Source organism: Urocitellus parryii, chromosome 11 (genome assembly GCF_045843805.1).
Source record: "Urocitellus parryii isolate mUroPar1 chromosome 11, mUroPar1.hap1, whole genome shotgun sequence".
In the NCBI taxonomy this organism is placed as follows: Eukaryota; Metazoa; Chordata; class Mammalia; order Rodentia; family Sciuridae; genus Urocitellus; species Urocitellus parryii.
In genome coordinates, this window is record NC_135541.1 from 27,027,230 (window position 1) to 27,047,751 (window position 20,522).

The 20,522-nt window shown below is 40.9% G+C and overlaps 1 protein-coding gene across 1 annotated transcript in view; it reads right to left on the minus strand.

Moving 5' to 3' along the window:
* Nucleotides 1-11,371: 11,371 nt before the first annotated feature.
* The window catches only part of Zmynd12 (zinc finger MYND-type containing 12), a 29,673-nt gene continuing 20,522 nt past the window's right edge, over nucleotides 11,372-20,522 (minus strand). Inside the window, exons 5-8 of the mRNA XM_077791135.1 lie at nucleotides 19,918-20,040; nucleotides 18,699-18,810; nucleotides 17,050-17,199; nucleotides 11,372-14,810 (exon numbers count right to left, since the gene is read on the minus strand). Coding sequence (XP_077647261.1) covers nucleotides 14,689-14,810; nucleotides 17,050-17,199; nucleotides 18,699-18,810; nucleotides 19,918-20,040 — 507 coding nt within the window. The 3' untranslated portion in view covers nucleotides 11,372-14,688. The remainder of the gene's footprint in view (nucleotides 14,811-17,049; nucleotides 17,200-18,698; nucleotides 18,811-19,917; nucleotides 20,041-20,522) is intronic.

Here is a 20,522-nt window from a genome sequence, read left to right on the forward strand (position 1 = left end):
TTTCTACAAATTGCTTTACCACTCTGAATTTATATACCCTGCTTCGTTCGACTAATGCCAACTCCAGCAGCTTCTTGCACCTTTGCTGCCTTTGGCCTCAGCTGGAAATGCACTTCAACAAGCTAGTGGCCACACACTTTGTTTCTTAAGCGTGCACTAGAATCTAACACCAAGGACTTTCTTTTCAATGGACTCTGTTCACTTGTCATCCAGAAGCCAATAGGTATTTACCATAGAAAGTCACTGGAAGATAATCACTCTTTCCCCTCCTCTTACTGAAACTTTATGTATTGCTTAGCTGTAGAAGTTTTTCTCATATGAGTTGTTGTTGTGGGCCTGTCGGGTGGATACAGCTATTGGAAACGTACTCCAATCCCCTGGACATTCTACTCTTATCCAGGCTCCAGAAACCTGTCCTAACCCACTTTTCCAAACTGGGGAGACTCAGGTATTGGGAATTAACTCATTGCACATTTTGGGGAGGGGACTAACATAGACATGACACCAAGTGCTTTTCACTTTAATTCTTCAAGCAGTAGATGAGATCCTTCCCTTGGGAGAAATCATGGAGATGGAGTTTTTGATTTCTGCTTGTATGAAGTTTGACTGAAAACGAGCAATGACCAAATACACTGGAACAAATGCATTTAAGAGTTATCATCGTTGGAGTTATTCCCTTGGGAGATATCCTCTTGAGCTATGGTGTTGCATGCACCAAGAACACTTAGAATTCCTCTTCGGGATTATCTTTGAAGCCATGAAAGGAAAGAGGCCTCACAACTCAATAGTTAGACTTTGGTTTTTTGTTGTTGTTGTTGTTTGTTTGTTTTTTAATCTCTCCCTGACAACCCAGTCAACCACCAAGATAGTGCCAAGCTCCATCACCTGTTTTATTTATCAGACTTGTTTTCTAATGCACTTTGGCTATAAAAAAAAATAATTCCTCAAAAAATACATGAACTCTTAAAGGACAGAGATTTACCAATACCAAGGAAGTTTACAAGTTTCCAAAGATGGTTCTAGAAATGTTCTGATTAAGGTCAGCTTCACTGGAATAAACGAACATCTTCCCAAGGTAACTACTTTGAAGGCAACGCCACCCATTTGGGTGCATAATTCCTATGCTTACTCTGCTATAAATGTAAAATGTGTATAAAGTCAAGCTATTACATTTTCCCCACAACACATTTAAATAGAAATTGGCTCTTAAAGTATTATAGTTAAAAACCAGATCTCACCAAGTAACAGTTGTACAGTTGAAAAATGTTTGGTGCCATGTAATGGAGATGTCACACTATGCAGTTGTAGTTTAAATGCCGTCCAACATAGGGTGCATGCCACTAAACTGTAACCCAAGCTATGTGTCTTGTACAATTGAAAAAACGATAATACTTCACTCTTCTATAGGTTAAGACATGTACCTTATTTTTAGCACTCAGGGTGGCTTTAGAAGGATGGTTTCAAGTTTATTCTTGCCAGAATTGGTCAGATGCTTTCTGTGTAAACCTCTGAACCAAGTATTGACCTCCTGGAAGCTGCATTCACTCGTCTTCCTACTTTATCTAAAAGGATGCCAGCAGGGCCCCATCCTGAGCTGCACAGCTAGAGTGTTTCCAGATCTCTTTGCCAAAGGAGGCCCATTTTCCAGCTGGGAGTGATATCTGTCATCATTGGCTTTATTGCCTGGAACTGGCCCTGTCTAAAAGCTGGATCACAGCTGTATCCGAGACCCCTCCAGGATTTCCTGGACCACAGCCAGCCATGGACTCCGAGTCTCAGCCACAACTGCCCAAAGCTGCTAGAAAGAACATGGGGTACAATACCAGACCTGGTTCTAGGTCTGCCCTTAAAATAGCTGTTCACCCTTGTGCAATCACTTGAGCTCTGGGCCTTCATTTTTCTCTTCTTCAGACAGGGGAAAGACCTTCTGGTTCCCTCTTGGGGACACACTGAGGTTGAAGTGAGTTAATAAGTGAAGCTGTGCTTTCCATAGAAGGTGGTAACAGAACACCTCTCTCATCTGGTTTTATACCAGCTTCTCATCACCCTCCTCTGAGGGAGTTAATAAAGGAAGAAGCCATCAAGTCTTGTCACTAGCAAAATAAACAGTGATGGGGCCCAGAAAAAGGAATGCAGCTTCTGGAGGACTTCTTTCTAGTTGCAAGGAAACATTACCTGAAAAGAGTAAGGCTCATGGGGTATTCAAAGAGCCTTCTGGATGTACCATATATAACCTGAAACCCAACTGCTGTATACCAACTAAGTAAGTCTTCCTTATGTAATATAGATTCAGTGTCTGTATATGGTCTTCCCATTATTTGGTAGTAGCACCTTGAAACTGGTCAAAACCTGAATGTCAATAGCTCAGTCACTCAGAATATATATGATTCTGCACTTGGGAAAAATGTCTTCATGCTCTCTGTCTGATTGGGTATGGGGTGGTCTTTAGGGTCTGAGAAACAATATAAATGGGTCATAAGTAATTCCTGCCACAATTGCAGACTCAATGCTTCCAGCTAAGGAATGCCATTCAGTTGGGACAGGGCAATGAAGAAAGAGGAGGAGTAAGGTCCAGGATAGTTTTGTGAAAGAAATATGAAACCAGGAGTACTTGCAGGAGGAAAAAAATGCTTCTTCTATGGGTTATATTAAGGAAAGAATCACAATGTATTGATTAGAGGTAGATGTCTTTGAAACTGCTCTGAGATGCATGGACTTCTGTCGACACTGGAGAAGTGAGGGAAATGTGCTTTATCTCTTCTGTAAGTCCTGAGGAAAGCTGGTCTTGAGGATACTCTGAATGTAAATCTTGGGAAGACTGAAGCAGCTAATTAGTGGGAGAGGTCCCAGGACCACCAAAGTAACAGCCAGCCCTCCCATAAGTGAATGGACCAAAATACCAGGCCCTGCAAAGACCGGGGCCATGGTTTACTGATGGGAGTGAAGGGACCCAGGTAGGAGAGGAAACCCAAGCTCAGTCAAACAAGTTACTTCAGCTTAGTATTTCCCTTTGCACCTGGAGGTGAGGCCTCTGTTTACTATTAGTCTGTGCAGATGTTTTAGGAAAGCCCTAACAACAGCTATTTGTCACTGTCCCTGAAGTTAATGTTCTTAGACCTAGGGCTGTAACCTAATAGAAAACCTGGTATTGCTTTTGACTCTGCCTCTTAAACTCAAGATCAGTACAGATTGTTGCTTTGATATGTTTTTACCTGGAAGACCGTCCTTCTCAGGGATATATTGTTTTAATCTTTGCCTAAAACTAGATTATGCCTCCATTCTAATCTATGGCTCAGCTCCGAAGCCCCCATAAAACTCACGTGGTTGAGTACGAACTTTCTCCCTTCATGCCTTCCAGTTTCCTTCTTCAGGTGCGGTTCCTATGCCAACACGTAGCACTATCCTGAGCCCTTGGATGACATCCCAATGCTGTTTGGAGATGTTAGGTTCTCTGGGGCTCCAGAGCAACACTAGGAAAGTTTTCCTAGAGAGCCAGGTTAGAGATCTGGAATAGCAGCACTTGGAGACTAGTCTAGTCCCTGTTTTACAAGTAGGGAATCTGAGTTCCAGAGGCTTTGGTTACTTAGCCAGTCAGCAGCAAGGCTGACCCAGACGATGTGATTCCCCATCCAGGCTAGCATAGAGTCAGAGGTGGCTCTGGCCCTCCATGTGTCTAGCACTTGCTGCCATCCTTGGTCCACTCTCTGCCCATTCCCCTTCTGATGAGACTGTGTTCTAGATCATCATGGTATTGAGGTGTGAGCTGTCAAGGCTTCAGGACTGGATGGGTCTCAGTGAGAACCCCAAAAGCAGGGTACAGTCTGCCTCCTGGCCTACACCTTAAGACTAGCCGAGACCATTTAGTTCCACCCCACACTCAGTGAAGGAATATGAGGGAGAAGACCTATGCTGAGCTGACCAAGGGCTTCTGTGGCCCCAATTTGGTTGATGTCTTTACTGCAGAAAGTCTTGGATGCCAAGGGTTTGAATTTCCTGAACTTTTTCCATGAGCCTCCCCCCAGGGGGAACCCAGTTTGATATATGCACCAGCTGCAATCAGCAACAAGGTCAAAACTTCCCTCCACCTTCTGTTCCATGATGTATCCCCCTTGCAGTCAGACTCAAGGCACAGATTCTTCCTGTTGTAATCCAAACTTCAGCTGAGGACTTCAGGTCCAGATGGGTTTGAGAACTCTAGGCTCCTGTTCTGAGTCCCTGCATTTCTGTGGTTTCTAAGGGATTTGTGGGTTTTGTTTGTCTGTTTTGTTTTTTTGGGTTCTGGGGATTGAACCCAGGGGTGCTTTACCACTGAGCCACATTCCCAGCTATTTATTTATTTATTTTTAAATTTTGAGATAGGGTCTCACCTAAGTTGCTTAGGGCCTCACTAAATTTCTGAGGCTGGCCTTGTGATCCTCCTGCCTCAGCCTCCCAAGTCTCTGGGATTACAGGCATGTGCCATGGTTCCCAGTGGGACTTGTGCTTTTAAAGCTACTGCTGACCCCAGACTTGCACTACCTCATTTTCAGCAACAACATTGTCTCATCCCTGCTCCACATCAGCTGAGAAGTTCCGTCCCCTCCCCCACTCCTGCATACAGAAAAATTCAAATGAGCGTTTGAATGTGTGCGTGTGTGCGCATGTCTCAAAGATATGGGAGGGAATGACAGACACTGCCATAATGCAGACGTGGCTCAGCCCTCATAGCGTGTTGTTTTCATACGTTACAGAGGAATCTCCGCTAATCTTCCGCTCCATGTCTCCCTCCCCCCCCCCTCCCTTGAGACAAATCCAGTCCACTTGTGTTCTCAGGCATAGCCATGCCTTTTCTTATCCTGATTCCTGGCGATACCCTTCCCTCCTTTCACCTTCCCTTTACCATGGTTGGCTTATAAAAGGATTTTTCTAAACGAAGACGGCTCCCCAGGTCCAGGGGAACCTGAACGCTGTCTCTTCGTGTGGTGTAGTTCCCCTTCCCACTATACTAGCTGGGCACCGCAGCAACCATAGTCCTCCCTGGATGAAAGCAGCACGCCTGCAGAAGGCAAGAGGACTAATTTGAGTGGCACCAGTTTGAGTTAGAACCAGTTCAAATCCTAACCCATTGTGTGATCCTGGGGACAGTCACCACACCTTGCTAAATCTTATTTTTGTCACCTATCAATGTGATCAATAAACACAGTCTTGAATGTGAAGCATTCAACCACACGCCTGCCTTTCTTCGGGTTCCCTTCCTCTTGCTCCCCTTCCGAGAGCAATCACAAGCAGAGCTTTCCTGTGATTGTGGCTAGGTGCCAAGGGATAAAAGCTGTCAGACAGCAGCTGTACAGCTGGAGGAAAGAGATGGGAGGGGAGGGCTGGCGGCTGCTCAAGCGTGCTGTGATTTGGGCTTAATGATTGGAAGGTCTCATCCATCCTTGAGATTCCATGAGGCTGTAGTTCAAGATACAGGGGATATAAGTGGTTCAGAAAAATCCTGGAGGAAAAGCTGTCTCAGACAACCGGGAGGCTGAAAAGCTGAGCAGCCTGACCTTGGATGATTTAGCACCTGATTTTTTTTTGGCTTTTCCCTTATTAGGTTTGCTGGCATTGCATCAAATGGAAGGAGGAGGTGCCAGAGACTTGAATTAAACCTGTCAAATAGGGTGAGGGGAGTGCAGAAGGCTGAGAGGGGAGTGCTGTGTAGAGAACTCGGATAGCCCGTCAGCACCATCTGGACTTGGCAGGGATGGCAACCCTTAGATCAGATGGAACTACCCAATAAAATGGCTAAAATTTTGCTGTCTTGGGCCTATCCCAAATGGGACTCCCAGAATCTCCTATTTGGGAGGAATACTGGTTTCCTATAAAGGGAGATCTAACCCATTGTGTTTTTCCTATAAAGGGAGAGATGGTAGTCCTTAGTCACTGAAGAACTATTAAAGGTCTCTGTGAAGGCAGGACTAGGCCCATGTCTATTGTGGCGGTCCCCAGGGCTCCAGTGGTGTGCTAGAGCCACTTTTACCAGCTCATCAGAGTGGATTGTTACATTTTCCAGAATGTTCTGAGCTAGTTTATTAAACACAGCCATCATTAAAGATTAAATTATGTAAATCTACAAGTATATTCAAAACATAGATAATACCTACCCCAAACTCCTCACTTCTTATTTTACTATTATTTATGTTCTGAGGTTATTGACATCTATTCGTATGTATATATGTATGTATAATGGTGTGTCACTGCACATCCCTTACCAAATTTGCCATTCAGTGACATGGTAGCTCCGAATCAGCCCTGGTGAGAATATTTACATCACAGAAATGGGCAAGCAGCACATATCAAGGTTGTCAATCCTCCCTGCCCCAGAGCTAGTTGTTATCAGCATACCACTGCCACTGGGAGACAGAGAAAACTTATTGATACATATAAAGGGTTGCAACATCTTAGCTGCAGGGAGGTAGGATGTGTGAAGATTTTCTCAGCAGCGAGTGTCCGGTTATAATATGCATAACTGATTTGAAGTAAAAGAAAACCAGTGGAAAACACTGCTTCTCGGCTTGTTTTGTCTACCTTCTGTTTCTCACAGGTGGAAAAATCTGTTTCCTTTGCTTCAAAACTTTTGGAGCAATAGAAACAGTGCCCACCCACCCCCACGCCCGCCCAGGTGAGGCTCATCTCAATCTCTTCTGAGAGAGGTACAGTAGCTAGATTCCCTCCAGGAAAGTGCGCTGCAGGCTTTCCTGCTTAATTGTACTGTGAAGAATAGATCTTAACAAGGCATCAGAATAGCTCGTTTCCAAGTGGTTTATACAGCAATAACAATGTTAACTCTTCCAACAGAGAAGAAGTCGTTTATAAATTATTGTTTTGCTATTTTTGCTTTTTATTAAAATTATGACTGTGGAACAGAATGCTTTGCTTGCCTTTGTTCCCAAAATTCTATGCCTTTTGGTTGTTCTTTTAAAGTAAGAATCACATGCTGAATCTACATTTTACTATTTTTCATATCATAAAATGAGGGAAATGCTTCATAGAAACTTCATCCTATTCACTTGCACACCAGCTGCATTCCGGAAAACCATAATTTTCCTTTCAAACGCAGAGTGCTGTCTGAATTGTAATATTGCCAGCTCTCGACTGTCAAGATGATGGAGGAAAATACTACTGCAGATGGTATAAGCTTGTCAGGGGTCCACTCAGCGTGCTTTCCTAGACTGACACTTGAATTAAGACTCAAATGGCAAATGAAAACTGAAAGCTGTTGAAAATGGCTATGCGCTGCCATCAGAGGGCCCCTGGGATTGAAAGAACCTGTGTGCCCACCCAGAGAACTGACAGGTCAGCCAGAGCCAGCAGGACTGTGCTCACCTGACATGCAAGAGGCTTTCTGGGAGAAACAGTGATAAGAACTTTGGAAACAAATTTATGGTCAATACCAGGTCTGGGACCCTTGAACTAAGACCGTTCCCCAACTTCTGAGGGTCAGGAAACCTAACCTGACTAGGATAGTCACAGGGATAATGACTGATGGATCCAGCCAAGAAGGATTTAGGATTTGATACTAAATCACCACTCCTATTGTCTTTCAACTCCTACACCAGAAGGGTGACCTCTATTTCATTTTTTCCTTCTTTTATATGAAAATCTTCAAACTACACAGTAGTGAAAAGATAGTAAATGCCCCAGATTCTGAAGTTACCAAAACTTTCTATTTTTATCTCATCTGTCAATTTTCATTAAGCATTTTACAACAAATTGTACGTACACATACCATCTTTTCTCCCATACTTCAACAGGCATCTCTTTAAAAAAAAAAAAAAAAAAAGGAAGAAAGACCATTTCTTCATGCCTTTACCACATATGAAAAAAAAATGTTCCTTGGCACCATTTAATTCCAAGTCCACATTCAGATTTCCCCATTAGACTCACAAAGAACTGCCTATAGCTGCATCATAGACCAATGGATTTGGTGGGGCAGGAGGCACATGGTGTTTGCTTCCCCTCTATCTTGAATGTGGCTCTGGCAGAACCATGCAGAAAGGGCACTAGTGAAGAGACCTTTAGGCTGGCTATAGATATCTACCATGTGGGTGAATCTTGAGATTGCCTTCTATTCCCAGTGTCCTGTGGTCTTCCTCTGAGACATTCCCAGCCTCCTGCCACTAGCATAGCATCCAGCTCTCCTGTCATACTGGTACCTACAGCTGTTCCATTGGTTACTGCTTTTACTGCAGGGATTTCCTAAACTGGGGACGAGATCTCTCCCTAGGACTCTTCCACCAGCCTTGGGTCTATGTATTCTGTAACTCAAAGCCCTTTAGATTCTCCCAAAGGCATTGGGAGAATATTTTGGAATATTCTAATATTATTAGAATATTTTGGCTGAAATTTTCATAAGACAAGCGAGGGAACATTTGAGTAGCAGTATTTGCACCACATCTAAAGGCACTCGTGACTAAAGAGACATGGAAACTGGATGCACTGTCTGCTCAGGGATTTACTCGTACTTTGGACATTGAGATGATTGAATCAGTAAAATCTGAACATGGTCTGTATTGCATCGATGGATGGCTTTGTGTCAGTGTTAATTTCCTGATTTTCAAGATTGTGTGGATGAGAATATGTAAGACAGTGTCCTTGTTTTAGGAAAATACACATTAAATATCGAGAGATAAAGAGACACTGTGTCTGAAAATTACTTTCAAATGGTTTAGGAAACAACAGGTGTTTTTAGAGGAAAAAAGCAAATGTGATGATAATATGTTAACATTGGAGGAATCTAGGAGAAAAGTATTATGGTAATTTGAATAGTCATTAAATAAGTCTAAAATTATGTCATCCTCCTCCTCTGGGTTTGCCTCTGCTCCATTAAGTGCCCAGTTTCCTTGGGCATTCCTGTAGGCTCTTTTCCTTATCTATATTTCATCCCTAGGGGAATCTCCATTTCCATGTTACTAACGACCATCTACATGATACTCTTAAATTTCTCTTGAACCCCAGTTTCTTTTATTAATGTCAGACTGCATATCCAGTCGCCCACCTTCATCTCTCCTCTAATGTTTCATAATACCTCAAAGTCATCACACTGCAGAAGGAATTCATGTTTTCATCTCTCTCCGACGTCCCTGCCTCTCTTCCAGGGCTTCCTCACCTCAGTGCACAATACCATCCACTTGTTTAAACCAGGAAACCAAAACAAAAACTCCAATGGTTTTTGTTATTATTTTTTGCTATTATCTTCCTTAATCTTGATATCTAATTTTGTTTCTTGTGGTAAAACTTTCAAACTACCTACCATATTTTTTCATTAAAAACTTTTTCTTTTCTTTTTTGGCCAGGTTAATTAAGATGTTCTGGGAGACCTACAATCCTGACAAAAGTTTGCAAGCAAGGGACAATGTTTAAGGGATTATATAATCCTGGTTTTATAGTCTGTTCCTAATAGTAAACTTGTTCTTATGCTTTTAAAACCTGCTACTACTTAAAAAAAAAACCTGCTACTTATTGATATATTTATTAGCTATTGAAGTTGTGTGTTTGTGTATGCATACATATGAAATAAAATATTTACCTCCATTACTTTGTCATTGATCTTGATGAATAAAAAGAAAGACATACTTTTTCTGTTGAGTGAAAAACTGGCACAGTTCTGTCATTCCAATAATGCTTCACCATCTTTTTTGAAGTGTTTATTTGCTAAATGTTTATTTCATGTGACCTACTGTTCCTGACAGATGTCAAACTTTGTAGTCATTGTGAATACAAAGATACTTCATTTGCACATGTAGCTATTGTCGGACATGGTGAGGTCTACTAATAGTAGAGCAATTTTATTTGAATCATGGTCCTCTAAGGACTACTCCACAGTACAGGCCCATAGCTGTGCAATGATAAAATGTTACCTAGTAAGAATGCCAAGCGGGCTGGGGATGTGGCTCAAGCGGTAGCGCACTTGCCTGGCATGCGTGCGGCCCGGGTTCGAGCCTCAGCACCACATATAAACAAAGATGTTGTGTCCGCCGAAAACTAAAAAGAAAAAATAAATATTAAAAAAAAAAAAAGAATGCCAAGCACCTACTTCTCTCCTCATTTTTGTTAAATAAAGGTCGATTTTTATTAAATAAAGGTTCATAGACAATATGATGTGATTTCTAACATTGCATATGTGCTTGCAATAGAAAAAATTAATAGGATCTTTCAGGGATGATTCATAATCTCTACCCTGCAAATTCTGCCAAAGATACTTAGGAAAGATAGGATTAACTGGTGGGAGATGAATAGCAGCACTTGTATGACTCTCTGAGGGACCCTCAGCATTATTAGAGCTCCTGGTCTAGTCTTTGGAGTCAAATAAACCACATTTCACAGAGCTTTTTGGAATTGAGATTATTTCCTGCATCACTATATCATGCATAAAATGAAATACATTTTCATTCAAGAGCCAAAAACTGGGGGCAAAATAAATATTTTCATATTAATAAAAGAAAGAAAATCTAAGAATTTGCCATCAGCAAACCCTCATTATAGGAAGTACTAAGATTTATTAGTAATGTGAGCCCAGATGGAAGGTATGAGAGCAAAAAATACGAAAACATTATAAAATGATAATTATGATTTCTGAGTTTAAGATATATAGGAGGAGCAGGGTTGTGGCTCAGTGGTAGAGTGCTTGCTAATATGTGTGAGACACTGGATTTGATTCTCAGCACCACATGTGAATGAATAAAATAAAGGTCCATTGATAACTAAAAAATATTTTTTAAAAAGATATGTTGGAAATAAATAGCAGTAATAACATATAAGTTTGGTTGGGGTAAATATAGTTGACAATCTAAAGACTTTGTCTTTTGCAGATGAAGGTTCCTGAATATTAGATTTTGATAACTTAGAAATGAATGCTTCAATTTCTGGAACAATCACTAAAAGTACAAAAACACAGGCTATAACCAACAGACTAACAGAGGGTGAGAAGAAACAGAGAGAAAGTTATGTAATCAATCCAAAAGAAAGGGGGAAATATAACATGCAGGACAACTGGAAAGCACAAAATAAGATTATAGACTTAATCCTAAATAATTTAGTATGCAAACAAAATATAAATGAACTAAATGATTCTTTAAGAATCACAGATATAATATATCTAATCTCATTATTTTTGTAAGAGATTCATCTAGAACATAAAGATATAGATTAAAATAAAGGGTTTGCAGGAAGAATGTCAAGTGTTTCAGTCAGTCAGGAAAACAGAAGCCTCCCTAAGTATTGTGAATAAACAGATTTATTTAATGGAGGGAATCAGAAACTTATATGATCTTTAAAATAGCTGAGTGATAAAAATCAGAAAACAAAGGTCAGCAAGCTGCTTTCACAGGAAATATGCTTTCAGGAAAACAAGAACCGATTATTCTTGGAGAGATTCATGAGTGCTCCATATGCAACTTCCAAATCTTGAGCAGTTGGTCCTCACTGGCAGAATTTTACCCTTAATCATTAAAGAAAGGGCACAATGGGAATTGACTTCCAAGCTCCTCCTCTAAGCAGAAGTAAATGATGAAGGCAGTGGTGAGGATGCCTAACTGACAACAAATAATCCAGACCCCAAGGATATGGGTGCAGCTTTATTAAGACCAAAATAGACTAAGTCAAAAGCTTTGGTAGAGACAATACAAAAAAATCAATTCACCAGGAAAACATAATTCTATTTAAATTTATATGGCTAATAACAAAACCTTAAAGTATATTAAGCAAAAATTGACACAACTGTAAGGAGAAACAGATAAATTCATGATTACATACCTCTCTTGAGAATTAACAAAAATTTGACAAAAGTCGGGCACAGTGGCACATGCCTGTAGTAATCCCAGTGGCTCAGGAGGATGAGACAAGAGGATTGCAAGTTCAAAGTCAGCCTCAGCAACTTAGTGGGGGCCCTAATCAATTCAGCAAGACTCTGTCTCTATTTTTTTTTTAAGAGAGAGAGAGAATTTTAATATTTATTTTTTAGTTTTCGGCAGACACAACATCTTTGTTTGTATGTGGTGCTGAAGATCGAACCCGGGCCACACGCATGCCAGGCAAGTGCGCTACCGCTTCAGCCACATCCCCAGCCCAAGACCCTGTCTCTAAATGCAAAATATAAAAAAAGGGCTGGGAATGTGGCTCAGTGGTTAAGCGCCCCTGGGTTCAATCCCTGGTACCAAAAAAATCAGCAAAAATTTGAAAATATTAATGAATTTTACTTAATGGGCACATACAGGACCCTGCTCCTAATAGTTCCATTCTTTTCTAACACATGTGGAACATTTATAGATAATGGCCATATCCTGGGTCATAATCTAAATTTCAATTAATCTCTATCAAAATTGTATGCAACATGTTCTATGACCACAATAAAACTAAGCCAGCAATCAACAACAAAGAAAGAAAATCACCTTCCTTTAGAAGTTAAGAATCATATTGGATCTCAAATGCCCCCCAAAGACCCAAATGCTAACAGCATGGCTGCCAGCTATGGCACTATTGGGAAGTGGTGGCACTGCTAGGAGGTGGGGCTTAGTGGAAGGAATTCAGGTCATTGCGGGCACGCCCCCGAAGGGGACATGTACTTTGGTCCCTTGCTCTCTCTTTTTGCTTCCAGGCCACTATGAGGTGAGCAGCTTAGCTCTACCACACACTCTCCATCACAGTATTCTACTTTATCACAGGCCCCAAAACAATGAAGTAAAATAATGATAGCCTGAAAGCTCTGCAGCTGTGATCAAAAATAAATCTTTCCTCTTTATAAGTTGATTATCTCAGGTATTTGTCACAGTCATGGAAAGCTGACTAACTATTCATCTCTATTCATCTTTCTAAATGATTCATGAGTCATAAAAAATTTTAAAACACTAAGAATAAAAATAAAATATTGCATTTTAAAATAGGTGGGATCATTGAAAGCACTGCTTTGAGGAAAATTTATGGCCTGAAAACACAAGTGTTAGAAAAGAAGAAATATTGAAAATGAAATTATTGGACATGTAGAAAAGAAAAATAATGGCCTATAAATAAAAATAAAATCAGTTAATAGAAACAAAAATTTAAAGAATTTAACTTAAATAATAACTATACAAATAGATCCAGTGCAGAAGTATTAATGAAAAGGAATTCAGGATTAGAGAAAACAGAAAATATATAAGGGTTAAGGGGAAAACAGAGAAGGGCCATTGGATATGGTAAGGGAGAGAGCTAGAGTGTAACAGCATAGACTTTAAAGGATGATTTTAGAATTGGAAGTTCTAATTTTTTTTTTATTATCTTCTGTAGAATTGTTGATCCTCCTCTTTGCCCCTCCAGTCTTCACTAAGGGTCTCTTTTAAAGAGCTGGTTCCTATTTGGGGTTAGGGAGTGAGAAAAAAGAAGAGGTGGTTGTGTTCCTAAAGAGAAGGAACAGCTATACAATGCTGAAGCTTCAAACTGGATGAAGAAATGGCTGAAAGACAAGTGAGCCCCAGGGACTGCACAGCCATCTTAGAGAAGTATGAGAATCTCCAAAGGTAGGGAATGGAGGTTCCAGCTGATTTTACATAAAGGGGCAGGGTAAACCATCTGACATATTTTTATTATTTGTATCTGAATGAATTAATCTACAGTGAGGATCATAAAACTCTCTGACAGGTTCCTGATCTGCACATATTCACCCTGCATGTGGATCTACCCAGGAAGCAAAGTGCTTTTTGTTAAGTTCAGAAAAGAGCTAAAGGAGGAAAAAAAGGATGAGATAAGTGTCCAAAGTCATCAAGATGGGACAAGCCGATACAGGTGTGGCCACATCTAGACCATTTCACAACAATAATACGTAAAGCTATGTGTGATCAAGGTCCCAAAGCAGTCATGTAAGAGAGCTGGGTTTTAAACTCTGGCATTACTGAGCGCAAGGCCTGAACTCTGTCCTCTGCATCACAGGTGGCCTTTCAGAGTGCCTCTCCCACGGAGTATAAGATGGCTCACTTCTGCTTCAAATTACTGTACGAGATATTAAAGACACCAGCCTGGAACGGCATCTCAGCCTGTGCATCCTGGGCTCCCTTGACTTGTGAAGTACTCATTTCTTGTTTACGTCGCATTTTGCTGTCTTCTCTATGTTCCGTGTCTCTTGTGTTCCTCTATTCCTCCTTTACTGCCTTCTCTTGCTGTAAGTGGATATTTTCTAGTGCACCTTTTAAATCTTTGTTAATTTTTAACTATTTTAAGAGTTATTTTCTTAGTGATTGCCGCAGGAATTACAATGGATATTTTTGTCACAATCTGCCTCAGATTAATGCTAACTTAATTCCAGTAGAAGAGAAAACTTTGCTCCAATATAGCTCTATTCTATACTCCCCACTTGGCATACACTTATGAAACACACAGCACTGACAGACTTTTGGGAAATATGACAAACTATTTACAGTTTAAGTACAAATACTTATTAGTGATCTGACCACACATTACTCAAAGTCATACAAAATCATATTAAACCAAGTACAAGTTCCTAATAAACAGTAGTTTTACTGATTTCTATGCCTAAAGCTCTATATTCCCTCACATATGCTAAAAAATCCCACCTATGGGTGCAGTCCCATGGAAAAAATGTGGACACTTCAGCAACCCAGAGGACCAAGAGCCACTGAGCAAGACTGAAATATATTAGGCGTTCAATAGCCGTGATGCAGAGCTCATGGGTCACTAAGTAATGGGATGCTCTTCTTCAGCTGAGATGAGGTGTAGTAATTCTTCAATGTTGCTTTGCTCTTCATCACTGAGTTCCAGTTTTTTGGCCAGATTGAGGGCTTGTATGGCATATTCTTCTGCCTGAAATAAAATTGAAGTGACAAAAGGAACTTGGCCCAGAAATGCATAACATTGGGAAGCTCCATTTGTGCTCAACTCCAGAAACAGGGGAGAGGACTCATCACCTGCCCACACCAGCCACTGAGCTCTTGTTCACCAAACTGTGAACTTTCTTTGCTTACTCTGGGTCCTGGACAGCTAGCCATATTTGTGCTCAGTGGGTAGGAATACCAGAAAAATCCATCTGACTTAACCAACTAATACTAAGTATTTAACAAACTAAGTAAATGGGTATTCCTTAGTAAACTCAAGTCTTTGTAGGGAGTTTTGGGTTTTGATTGTTGCTTTTTTTTTTTTTTTTTTTTTTTTTGGTGAACCCGGGGGTGCTCTATCACTGAGCATTCCCAGTCCTTTTTGTTTTTTTGAGACAAGGTTTGGCTAAGTTGCTCAGGCTGGCCTCAAACTTGTGATCATCCTGCCTTAGTCTCAATCTTCTGAGTTGCTGGGATTACAAGTGTGCACCACCAGGCCTGGTTCTTTGTAGGATCTTAATCAGAGTCCTCCCGACTAGCATTGGGAGGCACAGAAGTGACAGGTACCACAAATAAATTATCATCCTGGCATAGTCCTAGGAGCCATGTGACCTGAAAATTTAACCCAGGAAGAAGCTCCACAGGACATTTTAGGATGCTCTCTTGTTTTCTCTTTCTCTCTTGTTTTCTTTCTTCTTTCCTTCTAAAAAATATTTACTGAATATTTTTACTGAATGGATGCTATATTCCAGGTACTGTGACTACAGGCAAAAATTCCTGTCCTCATGGAACTTACAATATTGTATGGAAGAAAGACTATAAACAAAACAAGTAAAACATAATAGTATCTTAACTAGTGATAAATGCTACAGAATAAAATAAAAAAGAAAGAGGAATCAGAAGCATTAGAGGTGGTGGTAGGGTTTTGTAGTTTTAGACAGGGAGGCTCAGAAAGTGTCACAGAAAAAACAGCTGAGTAAAGACCTGAGGAAGTGAGGTGTTCCTTTTGTCCAGATGTGTTCCTTTTGTTTGAGGATCTCTATTAGATCTGACATCCTAACACACTATGGGATAACAACTTCCCCAAAATTGGACCCTGTACTGCAGGTTTTGGCCAAGGTAAATTTAAAGTTCAGCGGGAACACTTCCATATTCCATAATCCACCTACCCTTTCCAGACAGGGTCAGTGCCCCTCTTCTGGGCTTCCACAGTGCCCTGAGATTTGCTTTATTCTCTATTATAACTGTGAGCTTCCCCAAGCCCTGATGTACAGTAAGTGCTTAGTAAAAGTTTGTGGAAGGAAGGGAAGGAGGGAGTAGGGAAGGAAAACATAAATTTTCCCATGTCACCCACAGAGAAAGACCTGCTCCAACCAGCCCCCTATACTAACCCTAGCTTACTTTGTTTTTTTCTATGGCAATTTTTACTGTCTAGAGTTATATTACACATTTATACATTTACTTATTTACTGTGGCTTCCCCTCCTCTAAAAATCATAAATTCCATAGAGAGAGGAAACTTGTCTTTCTGTTCACCACTCTATCCCCAGTCCCTAGAAGAGTGTCTAGCAAATGGTAGCTGCTCAATAAATATTTGAATGAATGACTGATTCAGTCCATTAATAAATTAGACATGCCACTTACCATCTGTAAGAAACTGGGCAAAGAATTTTTTTATTTTTTTACATGAGCTCTCTTATTATGAAACTGGGCAAAGAATTGAGCCTTTCTATGCCTCAGTTTCCTTATCTCTAAAATGATGATAATAAAATACTAACTTCATAAAGTTGTTTTGAGAATTAAATATGATAATTATGTAAAGGGCTTAAGACAGTGACTGGCATGTACTAATTACTCAAAAACAGTTACCTTTTTAACCATTTCACAGCAGTTCATTCCTGCCTGAATCTCTGTAGCAAAAGGGAAATTAGTAACTGAATGCAGTTAAAGCAGCCATTTCCTACTCCAAAGACCCTCCAGAGCCCTCCTGCCCTGCAAGCTTCCCAGTACTTCCCCAATCCTAGAAGGCTTCCCTAGGGAAGGAGACAATCCAGGTCCCACTAAGCAGGCTGGACTCAGCAAAAGAGAAATGTCATGAGCTTGTGAACTTTTCTAGAGTGAGGGCTTGCTCCCTAAGGACAAAAAGCTAGTAGAATTGGGCAAAAACAGATGGATTCAACTACTTGATGCATTTCGTTCTGCATTTTACAAGTTTCTGGGGAAACTTGCCTTGAAAGAATTCATCATCAGGTAGTGAAGCATGACCAAGGTTTTCAGAACAAAGATAGTCTTTTCAGGAGCTTTGTCAGAAGTTGATTCTCGAATGTTCAAGATTGAAGTCAGGATCTGAATGGCTTCTGCTTCCTGGGCTTCATCTGCATTGAAAAGGGAGGAAAGAGCCTGCCCTCATCATAAGCCCCCCACAGGCAGGGGCCTGGCTTCTTCCCAGGGTTCCAACGGAAACAGCACAAATCACAGCTAGTTCTCCAGCTGCAGAAGGACTGTGCCACATGCAGAGCAGGAAGTGGGACAGCTTCAGGCAGCCCTGGGCACTGCCTGGCATGTCACTACCAGAGTAACCTGAAAAATGCTCCTCCACAAGCCCCAAAGTCACTAAGCTGTCTCTCCTTTAGACCCTGAACTCTAATAAATCTTGTGGGCTCCTAAACCCAGGGCATTTGTCACAGCTGGGTTCCTTGGGTCCACTTCTGCTTCCACCCTAGAGCTGATGGAGGGAGCAAGGGGAATATCTTGCCATAGTAGTGGCTTAATTTCTCCCCCTAAGTCCAAAGATACTTAAGCAATAGCCTTTCTGCTTCCTCACATGAGTCTGTCACATTTTCCCCCCAGTGGTTTTTGGTCCCACATTAATAAATAAACAGTTACTATGAGTCAGGGACTAACAGGCATGTATTTAAGTAATAAGCCTAAAGGCCGGTGATCTTTGGATAGCTATGATTTCCAAGATTTCTGCTATACGGTAAACCACTTTTATAATGAGAGAAAATCCAATAAACTAATTAATTTTTTAAACCTTCCCTCAAAGTCTTTCCTCCAAAAAAGTCTCCCTTCAACACCACCCAACCGTCCTCCCTTCTTCCTTCTGGTATTCATCTGTAATATAATTTATAGTCATGGGAATGTTCTTTGTTATTGCACATAGGCTCTGTATCACCCACTGTACTGAATGACTCTTTTGAGCAGAAACTAGATCCCTTGTCTATTATCTCAGAGGGCATGATATTGTACAGTGCTCTCAACACTCAGTCCTTTGCTGAGCCTGGGGATAGACATGAATCAAATCTAGCCCTGCTTCAGAGGAACTCACTGTTCTGTAAAGGAGAAATGAATGTGAGACATCAGAATTAATTAGCAATGCAACTTTTTTTTTTTTTTTGATACTGGGGATTGAATCCAGTGGTGCTTTAGCTCCGGGCTAACACCCCCAGCCTTTTATTTCATTTTGTGACAGGATCTTGCTAAGTTGCTAAGGCTGGCCTCAGACTTGAGATCCTCCTGCCTCAGCCTCCAGTGTAGCTGGAATTACAGATATGTGCTGCCTGCCTGGTTAAACTATGTAGAGACTATCTCATGGCTTATGTTCCCTGGAGGGATAATATAGAAGAAATGGATGCTCTTCAGGGTCTTTTATGCCTCCAAATCTGTCCCATATTTATTCCCTGAGGGCTATGCATAAGAAGGATCTGAATTCTTCCCAGCCCTAGTAAAAGCTCGGTTTTCCCCATCAGTAAAATGGGAAGGTGGCACTGATATGCCCCATGATGGGAACAGCTACTCTCCCTGTTAGGTGTAAGGCCTGTGATTAGGTAGGATGAGGTCATGGCTCTGCTTCCTAGAGTGAACTAGCACTTACCCAAGCCAGTGTCATTCACAAATCGTTTGCGCAGTAAGTCTGCTTGTTCTACATGAGCCTGTGAGAGGACTTGATAGTGTTCATTCAAATATTTATGCCAGATCTTTGAGACCTGTTAGAAAAGAAGATGGCTATCAGACAAGGGAGCCAGACCTCAGCTGTTAGATCAGCCAGATATGAATGCAGCACATGGGGCCAGAGTTCCTGAGTTGGAGGCAGAGGGAGCCCTAGGAACCCAAAAAGCCCTGGCCAAATTAATGTGTTCAGGGATGGGCTGCAATGGGCACATCTAGAGCAATCCTGTGGGATCTGATAACAATAACTACTATTCACAGGACACAAACAACCCTAAACACTTATATCCTCACAACAATAATTGAGGTAATATTCTTATTATTTCCATTTTATGTGTAAATAAACTGAGGCTCAGAGAAGCTATGAGCACACTGGATTTTTGGGAAGAGCTATTAAGTGGCATGTCCTGGATTTAAACCCAGGTCTGTCTGACTCCAAAACTCTTGGCTTTTTAGTTATACCAAAATGCCTCTTTTAAAGAATTGGGTCTAAAGTATGAATCAAGAGTCACAACATGAGAGCCTATATCACACACAGAAACAGTTGCTAGCTAAATGAGGTGGTAGTGAATGAACTTAAATGATATCTTAATATACTGGAAACAGTTTTTGTGAGTGTTTTGTTTTTGTGTTGGGGATTTAACCGAGGGTCTTGTGTATGCTAGGCAAGCACTCACCACTGAGCCACATGCCTATCCCTTTTTAAAATTTAAATTTTGGACAGGTGTTGTTAAGTCCAGGCTGGCCTTGACCTTGTGATCCTCCCGCCTCAGCCTCCCAAATAACTGGGATGACAAGCATGTGCCACCATGCCTGGCTACTTTCAAGTTCTTTGATCTTTTGACAGGACCTTGCAGCAATAAATGTCCCTTATAAAGCTCTTCTCTGTCACACACCTCAATACACCCACATTAGCTTGCTCCCATTGGGTGAGAGAGAGCCTCTTAAGCTCTGGTTCTTAGGACTATCATTTATTATTTGCCAGGGATTAATCTATTTTGGTGTATCAGGCTATGTAACCTTGGGCAAGACCCTTAATTTCTCTGAGCCTCTCTTTATGGTATGTTTCTCACAAATGGTCTTACACCAGTTGTAATATACCTGGCCTAAATGTCAAGGTTCAGTTCCCACATTCTCTAGCTCACCTTAGTGTACAATGTGTCTGCTAGGTCCACTTTTTGAAGATCATAGAAGGTATTAGCCAAGTGGAAGTAGCCTCCTGAGGTCCTGATGTCCTCTGTTCCAAATGCACAACTGGCAAAATAAATCTATTGCAGGAGGAGAAAGGAGAATGCTGGAATTCCTCTGCAAATCATGTTAGATAAAAATCCTATATCCAGAATACACAGAAAGAATTTTTAAAATAATCAAATGTCAAAATGGGCTTAGAATCTAGAAATTTCTCCAGAAAGATATGTAGATAACTAATAAACACACATAAAAGATGCTTAAGATTGACAGTCATTAGAGAAATGCAAAATAAAACCATATGAGATACCACTTCATGCCAGTAGGATGGCTATAATCAAAAACCCAGAAAACCACAAGTGCTGGTGATGATGAGGAGAAAAACGAAACCTTCACATGTTGCTGGTGGGAATGTTTGGCAGCTCCTCGAGAGGTTAAGCATAGAGTTACTATATGATCCAGCAATTCCTCTTCTAGGTACCTACCCAAGAGAATTGAGAATATGTGTCCACATGAAGATTTGTACACAAATGTTTTGGCAACATTATTCGTTATAGCCCAA